Here is a 26,193-nt window from a genome sequence, read left to right as displayed (position 1 = left end):
TTGGGCAAACATTATACAAACCTTATTGTAATCTGTCATCTCAAAATACTCCCACATATGAGAGGTTTTTCTCCATTTCAACCACTGCTGATGAAATCTGCTCTGCTGCCAAACCACTTACTACAACCTACGAAACAACAAGGGTCATCACGCTTTTATTTTGAAAAATGATGCCAAAACAAAGCAATGAGTGGCAGATGTAACGCTAGGCCTCGTTTGTTGTTGCTTGCGTGATTTTCCTCAATATGACACAAGCTCCAGAGCCTGGCTTCAGATGGCCCATCATTACTTCTGCTTTTTTCTTTTTTCACTTTAAGTGCTAAACCAAAAACTCCCTTTATTCAACTCCTGGATTTTTTGACTATATTACTAAGTTAACTGTTGAGTTACAGCTGTAAGTTTTTCCTTCACTAACCCAAATTCAGGTTCAGAATCTAAATCTCCCAAAATTAATTTAACTTAAAAGTACAAAATAGTAGATTCCTCTAAATGCAGCTCCAATGTTTTACAGTATATGTGACATACTTTATACCGTTTTTTGTGCACAACCCTAGTCCACAAGCATTTTGGTAAATACATCAGAAAATTCTTAAGACTAAAACTGCATTTTATCCTAAATTGCTAAGAAATTGCTACCTCTAGGTTTGTCACTGGATTTTCCAAGAAGGATCAGTTCAACCGATTTCTCCTCCTGTGGATCCAACCTGCCTGCTCTTCCGTCCCCCATCCCCACGCCGCTCCATCAGCCCTCTGACTCTCTGCCTCCACCTTCCTCACACTCGTCTCAGGAATCACCATCAATCTTTCTCTTGGGGACCTTTTCCCTAACCTTCACCAGAACCTTTTCTAAAGTAAACTGTTTCATATTGCATCTCAGATCAACTAATTTCAGGCCACCAGTAGCCCTTCTCTCCTTCCAGGCGCCACTGACCGCATGACACTGACCCTCCCCAGAAACATCCAGAAGATCTGGCAATTATTCTTTTGAAAACAATAAAACCGGGCGTGCTGTGGTGGCGTGGGGGGGGGGGGGGTGGCGCGACCCACATTTGGAGGCCTTGGGTCCTTGACGCGACCGTTGCTGGTTAGATTCCCGGACCTGGTGACGTTTGCCGCATGTCTTCCCCCCTCTCACTCCCCCTTTCCTGTTGGCCTACTGTGGTGTAAGGGACTCTGGAGCCCACAAAGGACCCCCTGGTGGGGAGAAAAAAAAGAAATAAAACAATAAAACCTTATCCTTCACTTGGACCTGTTGATTCAGCATGTGGGTCAGAAGGTTAAATCCTAACATGTTACAACCAAACATATAAAACAATATTTGACATCAACTCCATTTTAGATATGGCTATTTTAAAACAAAGCGGTTAATCCAATGTTATGTTCAAGTTATTCTACTGAATTAATACAAACGTATCCAACTATTTTATTGTAAAAAGCTGATGATACACTTTAAAACATGTTTGTTGGACTTAAAAAATAATCATTCAAACTCCCTAGCTCAAAATAAAATGTTGAAAACTTCAAAACGTGTTAAATTCCTGACTTGATAAATTTGAGTTGCATTTCCTTACAAAACGGAGGATCGACAGAGATATGAGCCTTGGTGTTTCCTGATTATCTTCTTGGAGACGGATGAAGATTTATTCAGCTGTGGTTTCTGTTTCGGTGTCGCAGCATCGGCAATCTGCTGGTTGGCTGTGTATAATTGTAACGGATTATAACTAAAACTACTTTCAATCCATTTTGTTAAAATTCTTAGGTTTATAACTGTAATCTCAGAACCTTTCTTATCACTCAGCTTTGCAATAGTTTCTGTACAACATGAAGCAGTTAAAGGCTCTCCTCTGGACCAACTAGAACAGGTTCAAGGTTCCTTTTAGAAACTTATTTTATTTATGCCTTAAAAGGTTTTGCCCTGCAGTTTGATGGTTCCCCCTAACCTTTACCCTTTACCCTTTACCCTAACCCTACCCCTCTCCAGGGTGACTGACTCTGCTGGAGTTGAAGACACCAGCAAACCAAAACCTTTCATGGTTAATTTATTTCCCTGAAGATAATGATTTCTGTATGTTTAGTTGCCATAGGTATGTTTAACTTAAGTTTTATTTGAATGTTTCTTGTAACATTTGATCTATATTATTGTACTTATTTTTATCTGCCACCAACCCAAACCAGTAAATAATTTACAAGTTGTTCTTCTATGAAGGAATCATTCTTCCTACAGAAGATGCTTTAATATAATTTAACGTAAGCTTTGAGCTCCAATTATTTGGTGGTATTTTATTCAGAACTTGGTGATGAAGTAACAGTTTGATTTGAATCCTAACTCAACCTCCAGCCTTCTGGTCCCATTCTGACCTTCGTGTTCCTGCCTCTTCAGGTGGAAAAATACCCACACCTGTCCAAACTCCCACTGTCTTCTGATAAGATGTCCCTGCTGTCCCGTCCAATCATGTCGCTCCACTGCTGTATAAAAGCAGCGGGTCCAAAGGGAGTGGACATGATCGAGCCATGGCCTTCCTGTGGATCCTCTCCTGCCTTGCCTTCGTCGGCGCCGCCTACGGTGAGACCGGCCTTCATCAGCAGAGTCGCTCAGGCGGTCTGCAGCGTAGGCGCTCTGCAGACCGCCTACGCTGCATGAAGTTAGAAAGACGTCCGGCTTCGGTCGAAGGGAGAGGAAACACGTCGTTCTCCTGAGATGTCAGGAGTTTGTTTCTCATTGTTGTTGGTAATGATGTAATGATGATGTCATCAGGTTGCGGCTCACCTGCCATCACTCCCGTCATCACCGGTTACGCCCGTATTGTGAACGGTGAGGAGGCTGTGCCTCACTCCTGGCCCTGGCAGGTGTCACTTCAGGTAAACTCCCACAAACAAAGATGCTTTATTCTGTTAACTTCAGGGATGCTCTCCTCCTTCTTAGGAACCATCTCCGATATAGAAATATTTTCTAACCGATAACCGTTGCTGGTAGCTCACCCTCCTGCAGATCACCAGTTAAACTCTATGGAGATGTGATCATGTCTGAACTTTGGAGGATGTGAAGCCAATATTAAAGGGATGGAGGCGACAAAAATGTTGCATTTTCCAACCTCAAGGAATAAAAGTTTATCTTTCTTAGACTACATGCTCCTAATGTTTAACCCTGCTTTGCGATTCTTCCATGCATCTTGGTGTGCTCTGCACCAGCCTGTCGCGTACTGATCACCGACCTCATGACATCAGCAGGTCCAGGTCTGACATTAGGCTGGAAGAGACGCCACACATGCAAACATGCTGCTGTCAGGAGAAATGCATTCATCTGATTTTTACAGGACTGGAAAATACCAACCAGGCTGCTCTTTGCTGCCAAGCGTCGACCTTGACGTGCAGCCGTCGCCTCCTCATAGTTTATCCGCTGCGTGTCTGGGCTAACCTCCGACCTGTGCAGCCTCACGTCAGGCTGCAGAGTTCTTACAACTTGCACAGCTGTTAAAATGGGGCTGACCTCTGTTTCAGGATTACACTGGCTTCCACTTCTGCGGAGGCTCTCTCATCAACGAGAACTGGGTGGTGACGGCTGCTCACTGCAATGTCAGGTAAGCGTCACACACCTGAGGTCTGCTTTACCAAAGAAGAAGGGATCAAACTGTTGGTGTGTTGCAGGACCGGCCACCGCGTGGTCCTCGGAGAGCACGACCGCTCCTCCAACGCAGAGAGCATCCAGGTGATTTCTCCGAGCAAGGTAAGTGAGACCCTTCACATCACATCCTCTGACCTTTAACCTGCCACTCCTAACCTGTCACTTCCCACCAGGTGTTCAGACACCCCCAGTACAACAGCTACACCATCAATAACGACATCACCCTGATCAAGCTGTCCAGCCCCGCCCAGCTCAACATGCGGGTTTCCCCCGTGTGCCTGGCTGAGTCCTCCGATAACTTCCCTGGAGGCATGATGTGTGTGACCTCTGGCTGGGGTCTGACCCGCTACAACGGTAACAGCTGCTGACGCTCACAAAGCTCTGGCTCCCTGAGGTGCTTCACCAGTTTCTAACCAACACGAGTTAAATGGAGAGGACTCTAACCCTGCATCCAGCACGGGAGTCATGTGACCACATGTTGCTTTTTTTTCAACTGAATTGATTTAAATGTATTAGATTGTTCAGATCAGAACCTTTTTTGGTTCTTCTGTCAAATATCACCAAAGATAAAAACTAGGAAGAACAATCTGCTTACAAATGCTACAGGAAAAATTTCCAAGCACAAATTCTTAACATGTAAAACTAAAATAACACATTCAGCTATCTTGATTACCATTAAAGGGAGAAAGGAGGATAATCTCATCATCTGAGCACATATAACCATAACGGATGTTATTCTGCTGCACAGGAAGCTGTTCAAGAGAAAACAGGACAACCTTTAACATCCTGAGACTTTGCTGCTCTGCCAGCAGATGGAGCCCTTGTTCTTGTGTCACATGAACATTCTAGTAACTGTTGTGTGTGTTGCAGCCGCTAACACCCCCGCCCTGCTGCAGCAGGCCGCTCTGCCCCTCCTCACCAATGCTAACTGCAGCAGTTATTGGGGCAGCAAGATCACCAACCTGATGATCTGCGCCGGAGCGGCCGGAGCCTCCTCCTGCATGGTGGGAGTTTAGTTCTGACCCGGTTCTGTTCTTCCAGTTTGACCTCCCGGTTTTCATCAGCCTGCTGGGTTTCCTTCCTCAGGGTGACTCTGGAGGTCCTCTGGTCTGTGAGAAGAACGGAGCCTGGACTCTGGTGGGCATCGTGTCCTGGGGTAGCAGCACCTGCAACACCAGCACTCCAGGCGTCTACGCCCGTGTCACCGAGCTGCGCGCCTGGGTCGACCAAACCGTCGCTGCCAACTGAGCGTGCTCAGCGGTCAGCCTCCACTTCTACCCTGATCTTCAATAAAACATAGAAACTGACCAGACCTGCAGCCATGTCTTCTTCTCCTGCAGACCCTCATCTTCATCTCTCATTGAGTTCATGTGAAACCAATCAGTCATAATAAATAAAGCTAAATTCAAACACATTTACCTCCAAACAGAAGATATTACAGCATTTCTTCTTAAAGAAACATTCAACCAATAAGATATTAAGACATATTATTCACGTTAATGTAGCAACTCTTTCCATTCTATGTAAGAAAACTAAAATGGAGGGTGCTTGGGTTCGACATCAGTCCGTTACTCCAATCGGTGTGCGGCACCAATGACCTTATAACAAATATGACCCAGAGAAACGTTTGAATTTTATGCAAAATGATTCAGCCTAACTTTATTAAACTAAAATGACAGAAAAACTATTTAGTCACCACCATAACTTTATAATTGAAAGGCCCTTCAATAAGATATTGAATATTAATGGCCACCCTTTTTCCTCAGAACTAGGACAAAACAAGTACAGTGTCTTCTCTTTCAGACTTATAAAAATTAAGTCTATCTTGTGTGCAAATGTGCAAATGTATCTATTTTTTTACGTGCAAGGTGGATCATTGCATGTTGATATTTCTGGCTGCAGTGAGGTGGGGCCAGTGTTCCCCACTCAGTGATCACAGGTTCTTCATCGTCCTCATCTCCACTTTCACTACCGCTACCATTGGCCAGTAAAGGATAAAAACTTTTCTACTCCATTGTGAGGATGTGGATTTTCTATATATTTTGGTCGGCTGGGGTGAGGATCAGTGCCTCCAAATCTGAGGCCATGGTCTTGAACCGGACAAGGGTAGAGTGCCTTCTCCGGGTCAGGGGGGGTGTCCTGCCCCAAGTGGAGGAGTTCAAGTATCTTGGGATCTTGTTCACGAATGGGGAAGAAGGGAGCAGGAGATCGACAGGCGGATTGACGCAGCGTCTGCCGTCAAGCGGGCGCTGTACCGGTCCGTTGTGGTGAAGAGAGAGCTGAGCCAAAAAGCGAAGCTCTCGATTTACCGGTCGATCTACGTTCCCACCCTCATCTATGGTCATGAGCTTTGGGTCATGACCGAAAGAACGAGATCACGGATACAAGCGGCCGAAATGGGTTTTCTCTGTAGGGTGGCTGGGCTCTCCCTTAGAGAGAGAAGCTCAGTCATCCAGGAGGGACTCAGAGTAGAGCTGCTGCTCCTTCACATCGAGAGGGTCCAGTTGAGGAGCATCTGGTCAGGATGCCTCCTGGACGCCTCCCTGGTGAGGAGTTCATGTCCCACCAGGAGGAGGGGAAACCCAGGACACTCTGGAGGGACGATGTCTCTCTGCTGGCCTGGGAACGCCTTGAGATTCCTGGGAACGCCTTGGGATTCCTGGGAACGCCTTGGGATTCCTGGGAACGCCTTGGGATTCCTGGAGGAGCTGGAAGAAGAGACTGGAGAGGGAAGACTGGGCCTCCCTTCTGAAGCTGCTGACCCCACGACCCGACCAGGATAAGAGGAAGAAGATGGATGGATGGATGGATGGATGGATAACTGTTATGACACATTTATGACAGATGATGATTCTTGGTTTATGTCAGGTTATCATAATAAAGACATTTTAAATAATGTAAATTTTGCTTTAAAAGTTTCATGATTTACTGAAGATTCATGTCAGTCTTTGTGTTTTCTAATATCCTCATTTTTATTTCTGTTCAACTGGAGAAAGTTTTGGTAGGTAACTTGAGGCAAACATAGATGCAGGTTCACTTAAATGTTCTGGTTCTGCTCTGCATCAGAACCAGAACCAAACATGGGGAAGTAGCATTCAGCTTCTATGCACCACATATCTGGAACAAACTTCTAGAAAACTGAAAAACAGCCAAAACACCGAGATCCTTTATGTGTTTGGAATGTCAACCCCCCACCAGACATTAATAAAATTCATTCATTCATTCATTCATTCATTCATTCATTCATTCATTCATTAGTACCAACATTTTGTCATAATTTCATGTCAACAGAAATCCATAATTAGACTGAACAAAAACATTTTCTGTAAATTCTTCGTATAAATTTAAATTAATTTTTTGTTTTGTTTTGTGTTTAGTGAGTTTGGACTCAAGATGTCGACAAGAAGCAGAAAATTAATGATGAAAATGTGGCAGATGATCAAACATTAACTCTTTATTACAAACCGGAGCAAACTGCATATGTGGTTCTGGTGGGTTTCTGGTTCTGGTGGGTCTGGTTCTGGTGGGTCTCTGGTTCTGGTGGGTCTCTGGTTCTGGTGGGTTTCTGGTTCTGGTGGGTCTCTGGTTCTGGTGGGTCTCTGGTTCTGGTGGGTCTCTGGTTCTGGTGGGTTTCTGGTTCTGGTGGGTTTCTGGTTCTGGTGGGTCTCTGGTTCTGGTGGGTCTCTGGTTCTGGTGGGTCTCTGGTTCTGGTGGGTCTGGTTCAGGTGGGTCTCTGGTTCTGGTGGGTTTCTGGTTCTGGTGGGTCTCTGGTTCTGGTGGGTTTCCAGTTCTGGTGGGTCTGGTTCAGGTGGGTCTCTGGTTCTGGTGGGTCTCTGGTTCTGGTGGGTCTCTGGTTCTGGTGGGTCTGGTTCTGGTGGGTTTCTGGTTCTGGTGGGTCTCTGGTTCAGGTGGGTCTCTGGTTCTGGTGGGTTTCTGGTTCTGGTGGGTTTCCAGTTCTGGTGGGTCTCTGGTTCTGGTGGGTCTCTGGTTCAGGTGGGTCTCTGTGGGCAGGTGTGGCCCACCGGGCGGCAGTAGCAGATGGCGTTGTAGAAGCGGCAGTAGCAGGTGTCACAGGGGTCGCAGCAGGGTAGCGAGTAACCCAGACAGAACTGCTGGTGAGGGATGCAGCGGCGAGGGGAACGCACGGCTCTGCCTTGCAGCTGCAGCGCAGACAAGTCCTGCAGGACAAGGGAAACACCCATAGTTGGGTCAACTGGGTGCAAAATTACAAATAGCTGCAGACCTGCTGTAGAGGACAGTCCTGCACCTCATTGTTGGAGCCCGCCTCCATCAGCAAGCGGTCTTCCTCTGAGTCCACAGGAAGGAGGCTGCCATCTTGAAGAGGGCTGGGAGCGTGGCCTCTATCTACAGACACAGAAAGGAGAAAACACCCCATCTGATTAGATGTTTTCTACACCAATCTGCTCTACAAAGCTCCAGGTTGAAACTGGAACCATGAACATCAGTAATTTTGGGGGCAGGGGGATTAGAGCTCTCTGATTGGACATCTGTCACTGACCAATGTCAGCCAGGTAGGCGGCGTCGGGGCGGACGGCGACCGCTGGGCCGTCGTCCAGCCGGACTCCTCCGTGGACCAGGGAGCCGGCTGGCCGCAGCAGACCGGAGGAGGCGCAGCAGAGCAGCAGCAAGCCGAACATCCTGCTGCCGTCACCAAACACAAGAAGAAGAAAAACTGCACTACAACTCCCACAATCCTCGGCTGCTCCAACAAGAGCTTCTGAAAGGAGGAAACAGGAGAAAGGTTCTGGAGCCAAACTGGAAACTTTAAATCTTTTGTTTCAACAAAGATGAAAAATGAAACCTTCCGACTTACATCAATAATCTTTTGATCAGCAGCTTTTCAGTCATGATCAGACGATGGTTATAGGTAATAATATAGTTTTTATTTGTAAAATTATGGAAAGAAGGACTTAAAACTTATTACATTTATTCATCATTTGCCTAGTTTAATAATAAAATAAAAGGCAATACTTCTCCTGTTATAGTAGAAAATTTGTTCATTTATACAACAATATTTTCCCTTTTTATGATTACTATAATTTTTTTTTCACAGATTAAAAAGATTTTAATTATTGTATTTTTCTTTATTTCAATCGCACAGCAGATTCATCAGTTTATTCTATTTTACTTTTCTCTGTTTTTGCAGATAAATTTTGCTTTATTCTGATGGATATTTCTACATTATTATTATTATTAATATTATTATTATTAATATTATTATTATTGTTATTATTATTATTATTGTTATTATTATTATTATTATTATTATTATTATTATTATTATTATTATTATTATTGTTATTGTTATTATTGGATTACTAAAATGATCACTGTGGAGAATCAATAAATTCTTTATCTTAAATACCAGCAAGAATAGTAATTTGGAAAAAATATAATTGAAGCAACATTTTCTTTCAGTTTTTGACCTGATCATCATCATCATCTTCATCATCATCATCATCATCATCATCATCATCATCATCATCATCATCATCATAACTCAGTGGATCCCAACAGAAAAGAGAAAGACAAACTCACCTTCTGGCTGAGGCGGCCGTTGCGTTTCTGTCTCTGGAGGAGCTGAAGGTGATTTAAAGCCAATCAACAGGAAGAGGTCACATGACCAGCAGGGGGCGTCGCCCTTTGAATCGTCACAAAGTGTTAAACATTCCTGACACAAGTTGAGATGATTTCTTCAGCTGTATAAAAAGCCTTCCGTTATTCTTCTCAGTTGGCTAAATGAGAGGAATTTTACTAGGACTTCAGCAACAGAACTGGTCCAGCAGAGGAACGGGTCCAGGCTCGGTTCTGTCTGGCTTGAAGAGTCAGAACCAGATGTGCTGAGGTGAGACCAGAGCTGCTTCGTGCTTTGATGGAAACTAAAATAAACCAATCAGAAGATTATAACAAGAAAGCCACAAGAAATAAAGTGCTTAATGTCAACATGAGCAGCAACCCAACATCTACCCAAACCCCCAAACACTGAAACCCCCAAATCCCCAAATCATGAGGGTCTTCCTTGTCAGGAAATTGTGGTTAGCTTTCATTGTTAGCTTTTATGGCAGGGTGCTCAACAAGTCGATCACGATGATCCGTCGATCACAGAAGGTTTTGAGTCGATCTTGGCAGTAACGCCACCAAGAGGCTGAAACCAGCAGGTCTTCTTCTGATGCGATTATCAAAAATATTCACTAAGATGCAAAATGTTTGTAATGTTATTAAAGAATTGAAAAAATCAACAAAACTTGTTCAAGTGAATGACCCAACAAAAATAATAATATCATTATTGTTTCAACAAGATGTCGCACAATTCTGTGCTTTTCGGTTCCATAAAAAATGGCGGCTCAAAGACCGAGTGACTAGCAGAGCAGGAGTTGGAGGGAAAATATCCTGACATCAGAAGATGTGCTTTTAACTTAGCGCTGCTCTTTCAGTCTGAAATTTCTTATCTTGAGGTCATCAAACCAAAGTTGAGATCTACCAGAACTGATTGATACCTGCTGGCCTCAGATTTCCAACCAGTTCCAGACTGTGAGAAACCAGTAACCTGTTCCCAGTGTCAGAATCTCACTGAGGAAGAAACTGCATCAGGTTTGCAATCACTTTAATTTTTCTGCTATAACTGATGGATATTTGCATATAAAATAAGTCAATAGAGTTTCATTTACTATTTTTATGTCTTTGTGTCATGAGGTAGATCTCAGCCGGCTGGTGACAGAAAAAGTAGATCTTGGTCTCAAAATGTTTGGGCTCCCCTGTTTTATGGTTGTAGGTTCGATTCCAGCTTCCTCCTGCCACATGTCGATGTACCTCTGGGCAAGGTACTTAACCCCAAATTGTGTATCGGTGTATGAATGGGTATGTGTTTGTGAGGGTGAATGTGACTCTAGTGTAAAGCGATTTGAGTGGTCAAAATGTCTGGAAAAGTTCAGTCCGTTTATCATTTTACCATTCATGGTTAGCCTTCACAATTAGCTTTCAATGTTAGCTTTCACAGTTAGCTTTAATGGTTAGCTTTCACTGTTAGCTTTCACAGTTAGCTTTAATGGTTAGCTTTCACTGTTAGCTTTCACAGTTAGCTTTCACTGTTAGCTTTCACAGTTAGCTTTTAATGGTTAGCTTTCACTGTTAGCTTTCATATGAGCGTTCATGGTTGGTGTTCACAACTTTCATTGTTAGCTTTTAAATTGAATAATGAGATGTGTCTGCATAAATGTACAGGAATTATTTTACATTTCTGTATATTTCTGACACAGACAGACAGACAGACGGATGAATGCATTTTGAAATCAAATCAAGTTATTTTTAACAATCTGCTGTTCATGCTAGAATCACTTAACAAAACTAAAAAGATTTCCAGACATGAAGACAGTCAAGAACAGGTAGAAACGCTGAAAGAGAAGTCGGATGAATTATGAAAACATAAAACGTCACAGCAGCAAACTAGAAGGAGCTGAAATGAACGACATTCCAGTTCTCATGAATCAGCTCTAACCAGCTTGTGTCAGATTTAAAGATACTCAGGGTTTCAGCTGTTTTGCAGTTTTCTGAAAGTTTCTTCTAGACTTGTGCTGCATAGAAGTTGGGAAGATCTGGGAGATCTGAAAGGAAATAATAATAATAAGAAAAACGGTTTGACAAGCAGAACAAAATATAGTTGATGGGACTCAAACTGACCGCAAAGCAAAAACCAAAATGTCAGTTTTCAATTCAAAATTCGGTTGGGACTCTTCAGAACCAGCCGGATGGTCCAGATTCTGGATTCTGGATAATCTGGGCTGTTTTAGGGGTAAATGGCTTCAGCTGTTTGGTAATAATGCCAATAAATATCAATAATAATAAATGGCTGCCAGTCAGTGAGATCATTAAAAACCATTTAGAAAATGTTGATGAGAACAGATGAAGGGATGAGTTCTGGTCCAGAGTTCTAGAGTTCTGATCCAGTTCATATCAGCCAAATCTAGAACTGGTGAAGCTGCTGCTTGAGTTTTGCTTTTCCATGTGATGCAGCTGATGAAATCTGGCTTTACTTTCTTCTCTGACCGAAAAGAACCCAGGATTTGTATCCAGTCCAGCTTCTAAACCCAGGAATCGGTTCATGTCAGTTTGGACCAGAACGCGGTTCTTGTTTCTCATCTGCTCTGTTTCTGGGTGAAAACATGTGGGGATGTGAATGTGCTTCATTGTGAGGAGTCACATCTCGTCCTGTCAGCTGATCTGGTGTTGTGAGGACGGCGGTTCGGACTGAGCGCGCTCATTAGAGCCAGTAATCTCTCTCTCTGTTGCTGTGATTGGAGAACATTAGCTTGGCTGCTCCCTCCATTACTGCCAATCTGCTGCTTCCTGCAGCTCATTAGTTGCTATCTGCAAACATGGCGCCGATTCTCTGAAGAGTGACATGTGATGACATCACAGCTGCACTCAGAACAGATGAGGCGAGACGCTGGAGCTGCAGGCAGCGCAGGTTTAATCAGACCGCTGATTGATTATGGAAACCAGCTTAATGCACATGTTTACTTGGTTCACTTCCTGTTAGAAGTGGCTGGACTGTCGCCATAGTAACAGGAAGAGGTCAGCGGGCCAAAAGTCATAAACCTGATAAAAAAATAAATAATAATAAAGTCTGGAACGGCTGAATGAGAAAAGCTGTTCTCTCCAGAAACAATATGGCCGCCACACTGAAGTTAGCAGAGACGAGACTTCTGGGACAGTGTCCTCTGGAGAGACCAGACCAGACAGAAGACCTTGGACCAAGATGGATGAAACCAGAAACAGCACAGTGGTGGAGGTATTATGATCTGGGGTGGTTTTGCAGGCTTCCCTGAGTGGAGCAGGATCTGCTCTGGGAGCCAAAGTGTCTTTAGTTACCGAGGAGTTTCACGGTTCCCTCCAGCTCCACTGAGGCCCGAAGGCATGATGCTGCCACTGCCAGGCTCTGCGGCGAGCTTGGTGTTTTACAGGATCTTCAGAGTTTCACACATTTTCAGTTATTTTCAAAGCACTTGGACCAGTGCTTTTAACACCATCCAACCATCCAGATTGAGTGACAAGCTCCTGCAGATGGGGGTGGATGCTCACCTGGTATCCTGGATTGCAGACTATCTGACGGAGCGGCCACAGTGTGTCAGACTGAAGGACTGTCTTTCTGACACTGTTATCAGCAGCACAGGAGCACCACAGGGAACAGTGTTTTCCCCTGTCCTGTTCACCCTGTACACATCTGACCTCTGCTACAACACAGAGTCATGCCACATGCAGAAGTTCTCAGATGACACTGCAATTGTGGGGTGTGTCAGGGATGGGAAGGAGGAGGAATACAGGAACCTGGTGGAGGACTTTGTGCAATGGTGCAGACTCAACTACCTGCAACTCAACACAACCAATACCAAGGAGATGGTGGTGGACTTCAGGAGATCCAAGTCTGCCCTGTTGCCAGTCACCATCGAGGGGGTCAAGGTGGAGGTGGTGAAAACTTACAAGTACCTGGGAGTACATCTGGACAATAAACTGGATTGGTCAGGTAATATTGATGCACTCTACAAGAAGGGGCAGAGCAGGCAGTACTTCCTGAGGAGGCTGAGGTCCTTCAATGTCTGCAGCAAGCTCCTCTGGATGGTCTACCAGTCTGTCGTTGCCAGCGTCCTCTTCTATGCTGTGACATGCTGGGGAGGAAGCATTAAGAAGAGGGATGCTGGACGACTAGACAGGCTGGTAAGGAAAGCCGGCTCTGTAGTGGGGTCTGAACTGGACTGCATTATGTCAATATCAGATAAAAGGACCCTGAATAAGTTACTCAACATCATGGACAACGACTGTCATCCACTCCACAGTACCATCATGCAGCAGAAGAGTCTGATCAGCTGGAGACTTTGTACCAAGGGCCATATTACTGTACAATGCTTCACTGAAGGGCAGGGGAGAAGTGGACTTCTCTGCTTAGTCCATCGACACAGCAGACTTCACCTCCACACTCCTTATAGTATCATACAGACTGATGGACTCTGACTGACTCTGTCGGCTACATTAGAAGTCAACATGCACTCCTCCATTCTGGCAACTGCTTTAAATTTAAATTTAGCTCTTAGGATTTTAGTGTTTTTTAGTATTTTTAGCTCTTAGTAATGTTGATCTGATAATTGTGTTAATTTAGTAATCTTGTATTTTTGTAATATATTGTGTGAACTGTAGTGTATGTTGTGTGTAATGTCTTAAGCTGCTGGGACCTTGAATTTCCCCTTGGGGATTAATAAAGTATTCATCATCATCATCATCATCATCAAACGGACCAAATAAAAATGCCGTAAAAAGGTGAAAACTTCATAACGTTTTTGTTTGTTGATCATGCTATTACAATATGAATATTATATTGTGGCAACATGAAAGTTTTTGTTAGCGTATGATAAATATGTCAATGATATTATATTCATTGAAAAATTAAAGTTTCTCCATTGTGACGGCAGAGTATTTTTGGCAGCTCCAGGCTTCCGTAGTACAGTGGAGTGCAGATTGAAATGAATCGTTTCTATTTATGAGTTAATAACATGTGAGAAACATGGCGGACATCCTCCCAGTATCTCCTGACTCACCGTCACCTGACTGACCAGCCTCTCTCTCTACAGACACACACACCTGCAGACAGCGCCTGTAGATCCCAGATTGAGTCGATCTTCGCAGCCCGGAAGTCAGGTGCAGGCAGCCCGCGACCCTCGGCGGGTCCGTCAGCAGTTTCCAGCCATGGTGTTCGAGTCTCTGGTCAGCGACCTCCTGAACAGGTTCATCGGGGACTACGTGGAGAACCTGGACAAGTCTCAGTTGAAGATCGGGATCTGGGGAGGTGAGTCCTGCTAGCTCACAGCTAACAGAGAAACACGTTAACATTAGTATTCACTGCATGCATTCGCCATGGTATTAATAACACAGGCAGATGGTTGTTTGTTGTACTATGATCCAGCCTTTAATTCGGCTTTAATTTAAAACACAGATCCTCGTATTTCTGCTGGAATCTAAACTTTATTGAGCAGATCGCCTGTTAATCCCGGAAACGACAGCGACTCTACCACTATGCGTGAACGGATTGTTGATCATATTTACTGACAGCAACTCAAATGTACCCCGAATTAAAGTTTGATCAACAAAGACCAACCTGGACCCGAACAGAACCGGGTTTTCAGGTGTAACTTCCGGTAAGAACTGGGTTTCATTAAATCCGCTGTTATTGGACAGAAGTCTGGACTGAAAACCTGCCTCCACTGAGCTTCATGGAGTTTAAAGGATCAGCTGGGAAACAAAAACTAGTGACCCCCACCAACTTCATGCACCTGTACAGGTGGACCGACTGATCCCGGATCAGATCTGGGTGGAGCACGTTCATGTTACAGTCTGCAACGGGTCATAGTGCAGCTTATCGGCACACGCACACCACACACACTTTATTATGTTAATTTGTCCAATTTAATGCTGATAAAAATAACTGATGATTACCCCCTCAGCGTGTGTGTGTGTGTGTGTGGGGGGCGGGGGGGGGTGCCTTCCTCTGAAGTGTTTGTTTTCCCTCTGGGATTAATAATGTTCATTCGTTCATCCATTCATTCATTCATTATGAAGTCCTGGCTGAGGGTCCAAAGGTCTGTAAATGGGGCTGACCCAGCTGGAGGTGGCACTGTGCTGGTTTCTGCCTGACTGGACCCACATCATTACCCTCCACCACTGTGCTTTACAGCTGGTTTGAGGTCTTCAGACATGGTGCTGGGCTTCATTACCAAATAAGGCCTTTAACCTTTAACCTGCTAAAGAAGGCTTTTACAGTCTGAGGTGGAGCTCTGGGGTTACTGCTCATTTCTCAGAGCTTCATGCTCTGACCTTTGACCTCTGAATCTGCTGGGACTTCTAGGAAGTTTTCCTCTCTGGAAGATAATAGACTCCAGATGGTCTGGAGATGACCTTTGACCTTCCTCAGGTTCAAGGGCAGCAACAGTTACTGTTCTGAGGTCACTGCTGACGTTTTCCCACCCTGGCATTGTAGACGCTGCAGTTGCTGCTGGTCTTCAGTTGCTGCTGGTCTTCAGTTGCTGCTGGTCTTCAGTTGCTGCCGGTCTTCAGTTGCTGCCGGTCTTCAGTTGCTGATGCTTGTTGTTGAGACCAGAACCTGGCTGATTCCGTTCTCTGTGTTTCTGCAGGAAATGTAGTTCTGGAGAACCTGAGGGTGAAGGAAAACGCTCTGGTAAGTCTTCTGGTCCTGCTTCCTGGAGGCTGCTTTTATTTTGAAAAGCAGCATCTTTGTGTTGCTGCTTGCCTTACGCAAACTGATGATGGGCCATCATCATCATCATCCCTGCAGCTGGCAGCAGGTCACATGAGCTGGTGGCGTCTCAGAGCGGGAGTCCTCATGGGGCGCCCCTTCAGGCCCAGACTCTGACTGACTTTGTTTATGTTTCAGAGCGAGTTTGATGTTCCCTTCAAAGTAAAAGCTGGACAGATTGGTGAGTATTGAACCTAATTTATGTTTCTCTGTTTTAATATTTTTAGATTGAAGGGCAAAGTTAACTTCCTGTTTCCTTCATCATGCTGGACTGTTGGCTAAAGAGATATTCTGATGCATTTAGCAACTCCTTAAATGGTTAAACAGCTGGATTCTTTAAATCCATTATTTCTAATAAATGGATCAATTCTGCAACTTTTGTTCATTTTAGAAACTATTCCACCTTCCTGGTTGCTTCATTTTGTTCATGTTGTGGAACAGCTCTTGAGTCCACAGCTTGAACCCTAACCCACAACGCCAACTCACAGCTTCAGGCATTTTCAGGTGTAACAGGGTTACAACATGACATAGAAGGGTTACAAAGGCTCCTCCAGGTTTCTCCAGACTCCGTCAGCTCAGAGTTACTGAAATGTTTCATGGCGTGTTGCAGCTGCGCTGCTCAGTTCTCCATCAGGTTCTGATGAGAACCTGGATTCTGCTGCAATCTCGGCTAACTCTCCATCTTGTCTGGTTCAGGCAAGCTGACATTGAAGATCCCCTGGAAGAACCTGTACGGCGACGCGGTGGTGGCCACGCTGGACGGTCTCTACCTGCTGGTCGTTCCTGGAGCCAGTAAGTCTCGTCAGAACAGAAACCGTCCGCTGGATGCTTCTGATCCGAGTTCAGCTCTCCCCAAGCCACAAACACATCAGAATAAAACATCTGTTCAGACGGCCGACAGCGTGCTGAACATGATGGTGTGTGTGTGTGTGTGTGTGTGTGTGTGTGTGTGTTCTAGCTCAGTCTCAGCTGAAAACGTTTCCTTATAACGGTAAGCTACTGACGGTGGGATGTGGCGGTCGACCTCTTTAAGGAAACACACCTGGCTTTGAAATAAAGGCTGAGAGGCTTTTATTTTGAAGCTTCAGATCCTGTTCATCAGGTTGTGTTTTGGGTTTCCTGTTCTGTGGACCTCAGGGCTGGAAGTCTTGTCTTCAGCAGGTTTCTGTTCATAAAACTGAAGAAATCTGTTTTGGATTTTGAGCAGACAGGAAATGATTTTAGAACAGCAACTTGATGAATTTAAATGAACCACAGAAAAGCAAGCGCTCGTCAGATGGACCGGTCCAGACCTGGTACCGGTACCAGTGTCTGGTTCAGGGCTGATCACATATTGCAAAGGACTGTAGGGAGTGCAATGATTTTTAAAAAATATATATTTTAAGAGTTCTGAATTCATTTTTGTTGTTCTGATCCAACATTTTTCCAGTAGGAGAATCTGCTGATGTTCCTCTAAACGCTGAAAGTCACACAGAGGAAGAAACCCATGAGACAGAGATGGAGGAAGAAATCAGCCAGATATCACACCTGATATTGTCATCACAACATTTCTTAACGTTCCATAGATTCACCAATACGGTGCAGCCCGAATAACGTCTCATTTCATTTCTAACCCAAACTGCTAATGACCTGTAGAAGAGCAGCCTCTCCTCAGATGGACCGCTCTGGACTCGGTACCGGACCCTGGACTCCATTCTGCTGCTGGCTGATCTGGGAGCAGCTGGGTCTGGACTCTGGGTTGAACTGGTTTTCTTCAGAACCAGTACACCAGAGGTCCATAAGCTGGTTCACGTTACATATAAAGTGAAAAGTCACAACAAATATTGTCTCAAGTCACTTAACAAAGAAATAATTTCATCTCCATCACATGTGCATTCCAACTGATCCTTGTGATCAACCTTGACTCCTTGCAACAGTTGGCTACGGAAAGGACTGATCCAGTGAAACCAGTTAGACTGGAGGAGTTTCTGCCTGAATGTCTGGTTTGCTGCTCTTTAGACCTGCTTGTGTTTTTGGCTGCATGCTGCTAGAGATTCTTCTTCTGGGGTTAATCAGTGTAGTTTCTGCACATCCATCCAGCTGCTCTCTCATGCTCAACACCGCCTTTTGTCTTCCCCAGCGATAAAGTATGATGCAGCGAAGGAGGAGCGCTACCAGCAGGAGGCGAAGCAGAAGGAGCTGCAGCGCATCGAGGAGGCGCTGCAGAGCGCGACACAAAGAGGTGAGACCGACCCCAACCTGCTGCTGTCTTTGGCTTTTCTCCTCTTTCTCTTCATTGTTGCTTTCAGCTGCTCCTCAAAAGGCTGTGATTGGCTCAGCCAGGACGGCTGTGATTGGCTCAGCCAGGACGGCTCAGCCAATAACTCCCACAATAACAGAAGAGCCAAACAAGAACAGGTCATTGTGACTAGGAGGTTCTGCACCAGGACCGCTTGATCCTGGTCGCCCACAGGCGCGTCTGCAGGCTACGGATTGGAACCTTTGACACTTTATAGCATATTTATTTTTCAATATATAAAATTTAACAAATATATCAAGACAACAAGAGCTGCACAGTGGTGCAGTGGGTAGCACTGTTGCCTTGCAGCAAAAAGGTTCTGGGTTCGATTCCCGGCCCCAGGTCTTTGCATGTTCTCCCTGTGCATGGTGGGTTCTGTCCGGGTTCTGTCAGGTTAACTGGTCTGTATAGACTCTCCCTGGTGTGTGTGTGAGAGCGTGTGTGTGAGAGCGTGTGTGTGTTTGTCCTGTCTGTCTCTGGGAAGAAAATGGATAGATCAAGACATCACCTTTATATTGTAACATCACAACTGTTTGACAAATTTCTTCAAAGTGATAAACGGAGTGTTTTCTCTTATGGCACAAATTAAAATCCTGCTCCACGTACCCCTAGGGGTCATTTCTCCTCACTTGCATCGTAAATGTCGCTGTTTGTCGCCATCACCAAATCTATTAAACATTTGTTGGTCCGTGTTGCTGGCTACAGATGGAGAGTCGGCGCGCTAACGGAGGCTAATGCAGCAGTGGAAGGCTGTCGAAAACCGGGCACTCTTCAGCCTTAAGAAAAATTGTGCTTCACCAGGTTCTTTCTCAAACAAGATGTGTTTCCACCGCTGGCCTTGTGCTTTATGTTGCAAATATTGCATCAAGCATAATTTGCATCACATTTTGAAAAGTGGAGCCATACCTTTGGGTGTTTTCTACCGGCTATGCTTGCTTTGTTTACTGAAGTAGCAGCTGCTGAGGTCATTACGTCCTTGTGCTGCTATGCTGCTTTCAGGACAAACATGGAAAATCCCCCACTCTTCCTCCATATGGTCACAGTGATGCACTTGGATAACAAAACATGGTACCACTTGATTTTACGTGAATTGGTACTCGGTAGTGTTGGCAGAATTCAATCGTTACCAATAAAAGTACAGAATTCGGTACCCATCCTTGCTGCATGAGTCTGCAGGTTTACTCACTAACTCTCTCTCTGTCCCGTTCATGCTGCATTTGCTGTCAGCGTCTCAGACTGGAGATCTGCTGTTCGGTCTGGAGAGCGTTGTTTACAAGGAGCAGCTCAATGGTAACACACTCAGAGACACTGAGACATTCAGATACACTGAGAGACACAGGACACAGCTGTCTCCAGGGTTTGGACCAGGGACCAGTCAGTGGTTTGGGCTTTATTGGGTCCATGGCAGCATCACTGCCAGAGCTCCAGAGGCTGGTTTCTGAAGCCCAAAGTCAGATTGGTGTCTCTGCTCATTCAGTCCATCAGGTCCAAAGCTTCTGGTTCTTCTGCTTCCTGCTGTCTCTCTGTTTCCAGCTCTTCTCTCTCTAATGGCTGTTCTGTCTTTAACGCTGCCAAAGTCCCAAAAGGACGTAAAAAACCCAAAAAGCACAAAAAAGTTCTAAAGAAACTGAAGCGACACGAACACAAAGCAGGTGAGTTCATGTTTCTCCTTAAAGAGACGCAGATCTCTTGAGAAGAGACGTTGGTTCTGGTGTTGCCCAGAGCGAGCCGACCCGATTCCTCACCGTCTCTGCTTGTTTCAGATAAACCTCAGGAGGACAAGAAGGACACGTTCATGGAGAAACTTGCCACTCAGGTGATCAAGAACCTGCAGGTGAAGATCAGCAGCATCCACCTGCGCTACGAGGATGACGTGAGTTCTGACCCGGCCCTGTCCAATCCCAGTTCTGGTTCTGTCTCCTGAAGCTCTGCTTGACTCTCAGCTTCGTTGATGTTTTTCAGCTGTCAGATCCACAGCGCCCCCTATCGATAGGAATAACACTGTCAGAGCTCAGCCTTCAGGTACACACACACACACACACACACACACACACACACACGCACACACACACACACACACACACACACACACACACACACATTCAGCCTGACGTCCCGCTGCTTTTGCTGACGGTTCTTGTTCTTCTACCTTCAGACCACTGATGAGAACTGGAAGCTGTGCATTCTGAATGAAGCTGCAAAGATCATCTACAAGGTGAGATGCTCCACTTGGTCTCTCCTGAACTTAATGATTGTTGATGCAAACACAGCTGGAGGGAAAAAAAGAGACCGTTGATCTGCTATTGAAGCGACTGGAGAGCTGGGTCTGACTTGAACTGATTCCAGTTCTGGTTCCGCATGCAGTCTGCGGAACCAGACTGCATGCTGTTGAACCCTCGTGTCGAACCCTCAGGAGAGTCGGAAAACCTAGACTGAATGGTGGGAAAGCATGAAGGAGGACCAAAGGGGACACTGAAATGCATCCTTGGAGACATAGAGATCCATGTCGGCTCTGCCAAAGACCTTCCAGATGCACCTCTTGGTGAAGCTTCCACTCTCCCAGAAGCAGCTTCTGATGGGACAGAAATGCCACTGGCATGATCTGTGGCCCTGGGATGCGACTCTGAAGCTGGCCAAGTATGGAGCCGCCCAGGTCAGAAGCTATTGAGCCAAGCACAACAGTTTCCTTGACCTTGTCTCCCCCTGGTGATTGATGTGAAAAACCACAGAGGTATTGCCTGACCTCACCAGCACATGCTTGCCCGACAAGCCCAGAAGAAAGCTCAGAAGAGCCAGAAGTACAACCTGTAATTCCAGGACATTGATGTGCTTCCTGCTCTGCTGCTGGGACCACGTCCCTTGTGCCATTTGACCCTGCCAGGTTGCACCCCAGCCCATGGAGGATGCATCCGTAAGCACAACTTCCCGTCGACACGGGAGGGAACCGTGCGGGGGACCCCTGTTGTCACAAACTACCTCATTCTCCACTGGACAAAGACTGAAGACATTGAGGCCCCACCCGAAGTCTTCTGAGACGATGAGCTTTCCATGTGGGGTCCAGATACAACCACATCTGGAGGGGCTGCAATGACAGCAGCCCCAAGGACTCTATGCCGGATGCACCGGTGAGCATGCCCAAAAGTCAAAGATGCTGCACAAGAGGCAGCGCCATGCTGCACCTGATTTCCGGGAGCATGCTCAATATACTGTCAACCCGCTGGGGTGACGGGCAAGCAGATGGAATTCATGGCCGTGCCTGGGAAGATTGTGTTGTGTGAGGGAGTCTGACTGCTTTTCTCCATGTTCTCCTGCAAGCCCAAGCATTCAACATGATTGAACACTAATCAAGTGTCTTGGACCACCCGGTCCCATGTCGGTGCACAAATGAACCAATTGTCCAGAGGACAAAATAGGAGGATCCTCAAACCTTATGCCTGCATAGGGGAGAGGGCCACTGCAAAGCACTGGATTAAGACCCCACGTGACAGCGAAAGTCTGAATGGGTGGACCCTGAACTGGAAATGCTTCCCTTGGAAAGCACAATAAAGAAACCCCCAATGGGGCAAAGCTTTCGGAAAATGAAAATAAGCGTCTCCCAGAATGACAGGAAGTGCCTGGAGAGTTTTGGTACAAGGCTCAGTAAGAGGCGACTGTGCCAACCACACCTGGTGGTGAGTGTGAATCAATGTAAAGAGGGTGCATCCCAGCTCCCTCGTCATAAGAGCAAAGGCCTACAGAAATGCATCAACCAGGCCTTGGGTGTAATGGTCCAGTGGAACAGATTCCAAAGAGGAGGACAGGGCCAGCATTAAATGGGAAAGAGAGTTTCCAGTCCGATCCATAAGGGCGCCAGAGTCGTAGGCCTGGCAGAGAAGGTCATCAGAAATACAAGACTGAGGCAATGGACATTGGGCCGCAGACCCTCATCAGGCAGGATAATAAGAGAGCATTGACTCCCTTATTATCCTGCCTGATGAGGCACCAATCTGTAAACCGGCAAGAGCCGTTCGAATTGTGGCTGTCACAGATTTCCTCCATCCTACTGGGTTGCAATGGAGTCAGACCCAGAGGCCCTGGCAAATTAAAGCGAACAGTACATTAGTATAGAAAAGAAAAACAAAGCATACAAGTCGTCGCAGAAAGAACTGCAGATCTGGTAAAAAGGTGAAAAGTAGCTTGTGCAGTTCCTGGAGGGCGAGGCTTACCCACAGCTCTGACCAGGCGCTGTCACAAAGCTGCTAGCAACAAGCAGATAGGAGAAGAGAAGAGTGGTAAACACAGAAGTAACCAGCTTCACACAGCCACACTGCACTCAACACACCTGCACACAAGAAGAATAAAAGGGATTGAGCGCCGGTTCTCATGTGACTATACAGGGTCATGGGGGTCACCTGGCAGCTCACAGCTGACTTTGTTGTGATTTACACTCGACCTGCTCCTGCTCAAGAATGACCATTCAGTAGGGATGACATAGAACTGGGATTTCTTTGTTTCAATAGAAGACTTCTCATCCAAGAGGTCAGAGGTCACAAGAGGAGTCCTAGGTTCAATCATAGGACTCCTCTTATTTAATCTCTACATGCTCCCACTGGTTCAGCTTATAGCACGAAATAAGATCAGTTACCATGACAACACAGATGATATACAGCTCTACATTATGATGCTACTAAGTGGGTGTTCCAAAACTTTCTGAAGTTATTATCTTTGGACCTAAAGAGGAATGATCTAGAGTTATAGATCTAGAGTCAGCTTCAGTTCTTCCATCTGGAAACCAGAGATCAGGCTGACCTCTGACCTCTGGTCTTAGCCTGCAGCCCGTTACTAATAAGCCTCCAGTTCTCAACTCACCAGCTTTGCAGCTGCTCACCGTCAGTCAGTCACTGCCTGATTGTACTGTCGTGTTCCTCATGTTCCTGTTTTCTGTGCTTTGTAACTCGTACTCCCGTCTCATTAAACCGTCACCACATTGCGCCTGAGTGTTTCCTCGGATCAGTCATGATTGATGATGGCATTTGACAAAATGCAATATTTAGTGTTGTTACATCCGAAAGGGCACAACATATTTGAGGACACAGATGCAAGAGTGAAGGTTCAAAAAGAAAGAAACAAAAATAGGACAAGCGGTCCCACCAGGCCAAAATCACAACAGTAAAAGCAAACGGGGGCTAACAAAAGCTACCGCATGGCGGGCTGGAGGCGTCGGCCCACCATGGCTCTACAGCCACTGGTTTCGGTGGCGCAGCGGCAGAAGGCTTCCCCGGTGGCGGTGGAGCGAGCAGAAGGGCAGGTCTACACGCGTTTACACACTCGTCAAAATTCAGCCTATTTAAAGGGTGAACAACAAAATAAGAAATTATCCAAATTCCAAAATATGTTAAAAACAGAAAAAAATCCTTTGACTAAAGTCTAGAAACAAGACAATCAGGAAAAATAGACAAAAATAATTAGAATGTGCCCAAAGCACATAAAGGTTGTTGTTTCATAATTGGTTATTATGTTTGTTTGGTGTAAAGCTGCCTTGCTGCTGGAACCCTGAGTACTAATTAAACCTGTTGCCCTGCTGTCTCTGTCCACAGCTGGGCCGTCTGGAGAGTCTCTGCGTCTACTGGAACGTCAACAGTCACATGTACTACAGGAGCTCTTGGCAGGACATTGTGGTCAGTCCACTCCTGCATGTCTGTGTTGATCTGATGAAGCTCATTTCTGTTTATGACTGGACTCAGAGCCTCCTGCCCCCCCGGTTGATCCTGCTCTCCTTTGCAGGACCAGTTGAGGTCAGAGATCAGCAGCAAAGACCAGCAGCTGCCTCACTATCAGTACAGTGAGTTCAGATCTTTGATTAATAAATGTGATGTCAGCTGGTGGTCTTATGACCCTTGAACCCTAAACTAAGGGTTTGTGGTGTAGCAATATGTTTCAAGTGTCTCCCTGGTTGGATCTATTGACCTGCAGCTTTAGCTGCTCTGCAGTCCAGATTGTCCAGGAAATGACAAAGACCTCAGAGTTTCCATCTAAAAGCGTTGATGAACAACCTGATTGGAAATCTTTGACTCCATCTCCATGGAAACGCTGAAAGTGGCCCCATAGGCTGCAGAAATGAATGGAAGTTTTAAAGAAATCAATAGATCTTATCTAAGGTGAAACACTGAGTCAAATGAATCAAAATGCATTTTGATTATTATTTTATTAAGAAATTAAGCAAAAAAATAGAGCTATGACTCTCCTGACTAGTCCGGGGAAGTGAAGAAAAGGTAAAAGTCTGTTGCTTTTAATATCCACCAACCCTCTTACAATGATGGGAGGAAAAGGGAAAATCCCACCAGTTTCACTTCACAACTCTGGTGTTTGCAGCTGCAGAATGTGACCCTGGGTGGTTCCAACCCTTCATTATGTGTTTCCAGCAAGCTGCCTCCAACATGAAAGGTGCTTTATAGCTAAAATTGATTGATTGATTCAAATAAATTTAAATTTTAAATTTAAAGTTCGTTGTTCTTGTGACAATGACAATAAAGATTTATCTACAAAACAAAGTTTGACATCACAGTCAATCAATGGAAAGTCCCCACAAGGATAGCCACAAAAATGTGAGTTTTAGAATTTATTTACTACGTACTCAGAAAACAGACTAGAATAAGATTTTTCCTTTTCAGGTAATCAGAACTCCAGATTGACTCGGTTCATTTAAAATCCATTTAAGCAAGAAAGTCACAATAGATCACAAGGGATCATATTGGATCATAGTGGGTCACAGTGGATTGTAGTCTTTCTGCTTTATAACGATGAATGAAAGTGTGACCCTCATTTCATGTGGGGTTGAGGAAAAACTGAACATGTCTTGTCAGGGTTGGGGTTAGGGTGATTTGTCAAGTCCTTGACGGTCGGAGCTGCTGGTCACTCTTCTTCTCTGTCTAGTCTTCAAGCCGATCTTCGCTTCGGCTAAAATGTGCATCAACCCGAATGCAGAGGCAGAGCTGAAGTCTCCAAAGATGAAGCTGCAGCTGGAGGTCCAGAACATTGGCATCGAGATGACCAAACCTCAGGTGAGGCAAGACAGCCTGCTGGATGGATCAGGTGGAGACAGGTGAGACTACCTTTACCTGTCTATCCTCCACAGTACCTGAGCATGGTGGAGCTTCTGGAGTCCATTGATCTAATGGCAAAGAGCGCCCCTTACAGGAAGTTCAGGCCAGATGTTCCTGTCAGTAAGAACGCCAAAGTCTGGTGGGTTTGCTGTCCTGCTCCATCAGCTCAGACCCAGATAAAACCAGGACCAGACATTGTGGTCTCCTGCTACCTCCAGGTGGAGATATACTTTCAACAGCATCATGGAGGTCCACATCCGACGCCTCAGCCACATGTGGTCCTGGTCCAAGATTCAGCAGCACCGGGAGAGCCTGAAGGTCTACAAGGCTGCCTACAAGAGCAAGCTGCTGAGCCAGAACAAGCCAGGGCCAGAAATCGAGAAGCAGATCCAGGTGAGGAAAGGGTTGGGTTAAATGTCTGTGAGGAAACTTCCCCTCCATCCATCCCATCTGAACTGGTGGAGATGAGTTCAGCTGGTTGGGTTTCCTGAAGCAGAAATGGAAACTTGAGGTGGGACCTTCAGGAAGCCCATCCCAACGTCTCTCACACATGAAATGATCTCTTGCCATTTCAGACTTTTATTTCTATAAATTGAGATGTTTTTCTCAAGATGTTGGTCAGTGCGTCCTGAAATGTTCTGTATGTTTTTAGGGTTATTTCTTGTACTTCCAGCCTTTACCCTTTAGCCTAATGTTTTTTCCAAATCTTTTTTTAACTGGTATTTGTAGTATATAAAAATTGTTGGATGTTCTTCTGTTTTCTGATGATACTGATACTGATACTGATGTTTTTATCTATTTTATATATTTTGTTCATAAATACAAACTTAATTGAAAATCTTAAAATCAAAAACATTTGAAACACAACATTTATTAGGATAATTACTGAATA

At 45.3% G+C, this 26,193-nt stretch overlaps 3 protein-coding genes across 8 annotated transcripts in view; 2 read left to right on the top strand and 1 right to left on the bottom strand.

Annotated features, from left to right (window-relative positions):
• The first annotated feature begins 2,472 nt into the window (after positions 1-2,472).
• On the top strand, positions 2,473-4,929 carry LOC122823237 (chymotrypsin A-like). The gene is made up of 7 exons (XM_044102655.1): positions 2,473-2,563; positions 2,756-2,859; positions 3,499-3,578; positions 3,646-3,724; positions 3,796-3,976; positions 4,493-4,626; positions 4,709-4,929. Exons 1-7 carry the CDS (start codon positions 2,512-2,514, stop codon positions 4,868-4,870), a joined length of 792 nt encoding a protein of 263 aa, XP_043958590.1. The 5' UTR covers positions 2,473-2,511; the 3' UTR covers positions 4,871-4,929.
• Positions 4,930-7,546: 2,617 nt separating this feature from the next.
• On the bottom strand, positions 7,547-10,746 carry LOC122823230 (agouti related neuropeptide). Its single transcript, XM_044102642.1, has 4 exons — positions 9,182-10,746; positions 8,142-8,284; positions 7,890-7,987; positions 7,547-7,800 (listed from the first exon to the last, which is right to left on the bottom strand). Exons 2-4 carry the CDS (start codon positions 8,278-8,280, stop codon positions 7,612-7,614), a joined length of 426 nt encoding a protein of 141 aa, XP_043958577.1. The 5' UTR covers positions 8,281-8,284; positions 9,182-10,746; the 3' UTR covers positions 7,547-7,611.
• A 3,600-nt stretch (positions 10,747-14,346) lies between these two features.
• Positions 14,347-26,193, top strand: part of vps13c (vacuolar protein sorting 13 homolog C) — a 57,520-nt gene continuing 45,673 nt past the window's right edge. For 4 of the 6 annotated variants that reach the window (XR_006369305.1, XM_044102610.1, XM_044102601.1 and 1 more), the window contains exons 1-15: positions 14,347-14,477; positions 15,820-15,863; positions 16,080-16,122; positions 16,638-16,733; positions 18,061-18,162; positions 19,447-19,509; positions 19,797-19,871; positions 19,983-20,092; positions 20,182-20,241; positions 20,375-20,434; positions 23,796-23,876; positions 23,983-24,040; positions 25,132-25,259; positions 25,334-25,440; positions 25,520-25,694. Coding sequence is in view for 5 of the 6 variants with exons in the window: in XM_044102610.1 (XP_043958545.1) it covers positions 14,378-14,477; positions 15,820-15,863; positions 16,080-16,122; positions 16,638-16,733; positions 18,061-18,162; positions 19,447-19,509; positions 19,797-19,871; positions 19,983-20,092; positions 20,182-20,241; positions 20,375-20,434; positions 23,796-23,876; positions 23,983-24,040; positions 25,132-25,259; positions 25,334-25,440; positions 25,520-25,694 (1,302 nt within the window). In the remaining variant the exon portion in view is untranslated. The remainder of the gene's footprint in view (positions 14,478-15,819; positions 15,864-16,079; positions 16,123-16,637; positions 16,734-18,060; positions 18,163-19,446; positions 19,510-19,796; positions 19,872-19,982; positions 20,093-20,181; positions 20,242-20,374; positions 20,435-23,795; positions 23,877-23,982; positions 24,041-25,131; positions 25,260-25,333; positions 25,441-25,519; positions 25,695-26,193) is intronic. The other 2 variants (XM_044102632.1, XM_044102619.1) reach the window with 1 other exon arrangement.

The sequence above is a fragment of the Gambusia affinis genome, linkage group LG02, assembly GCF_019740435.1.
Source record: "Gambusia affinis linkage group LG02, SWU_Gaff_1.0, whole genome shotgun sequence".
NCBI classification, from domain to species: Eukaryota; Metazoa; Chordata; class Actinopteri; order Cyprinodontiformes; family Poeciliidae; genus Gambusia; species Gambusia affinis.
The sequence above is the reverse complement of the archived record's forward strand: the minus strand, read 5'-3'. Positions and strand labels throughout refer to the sequence as shown.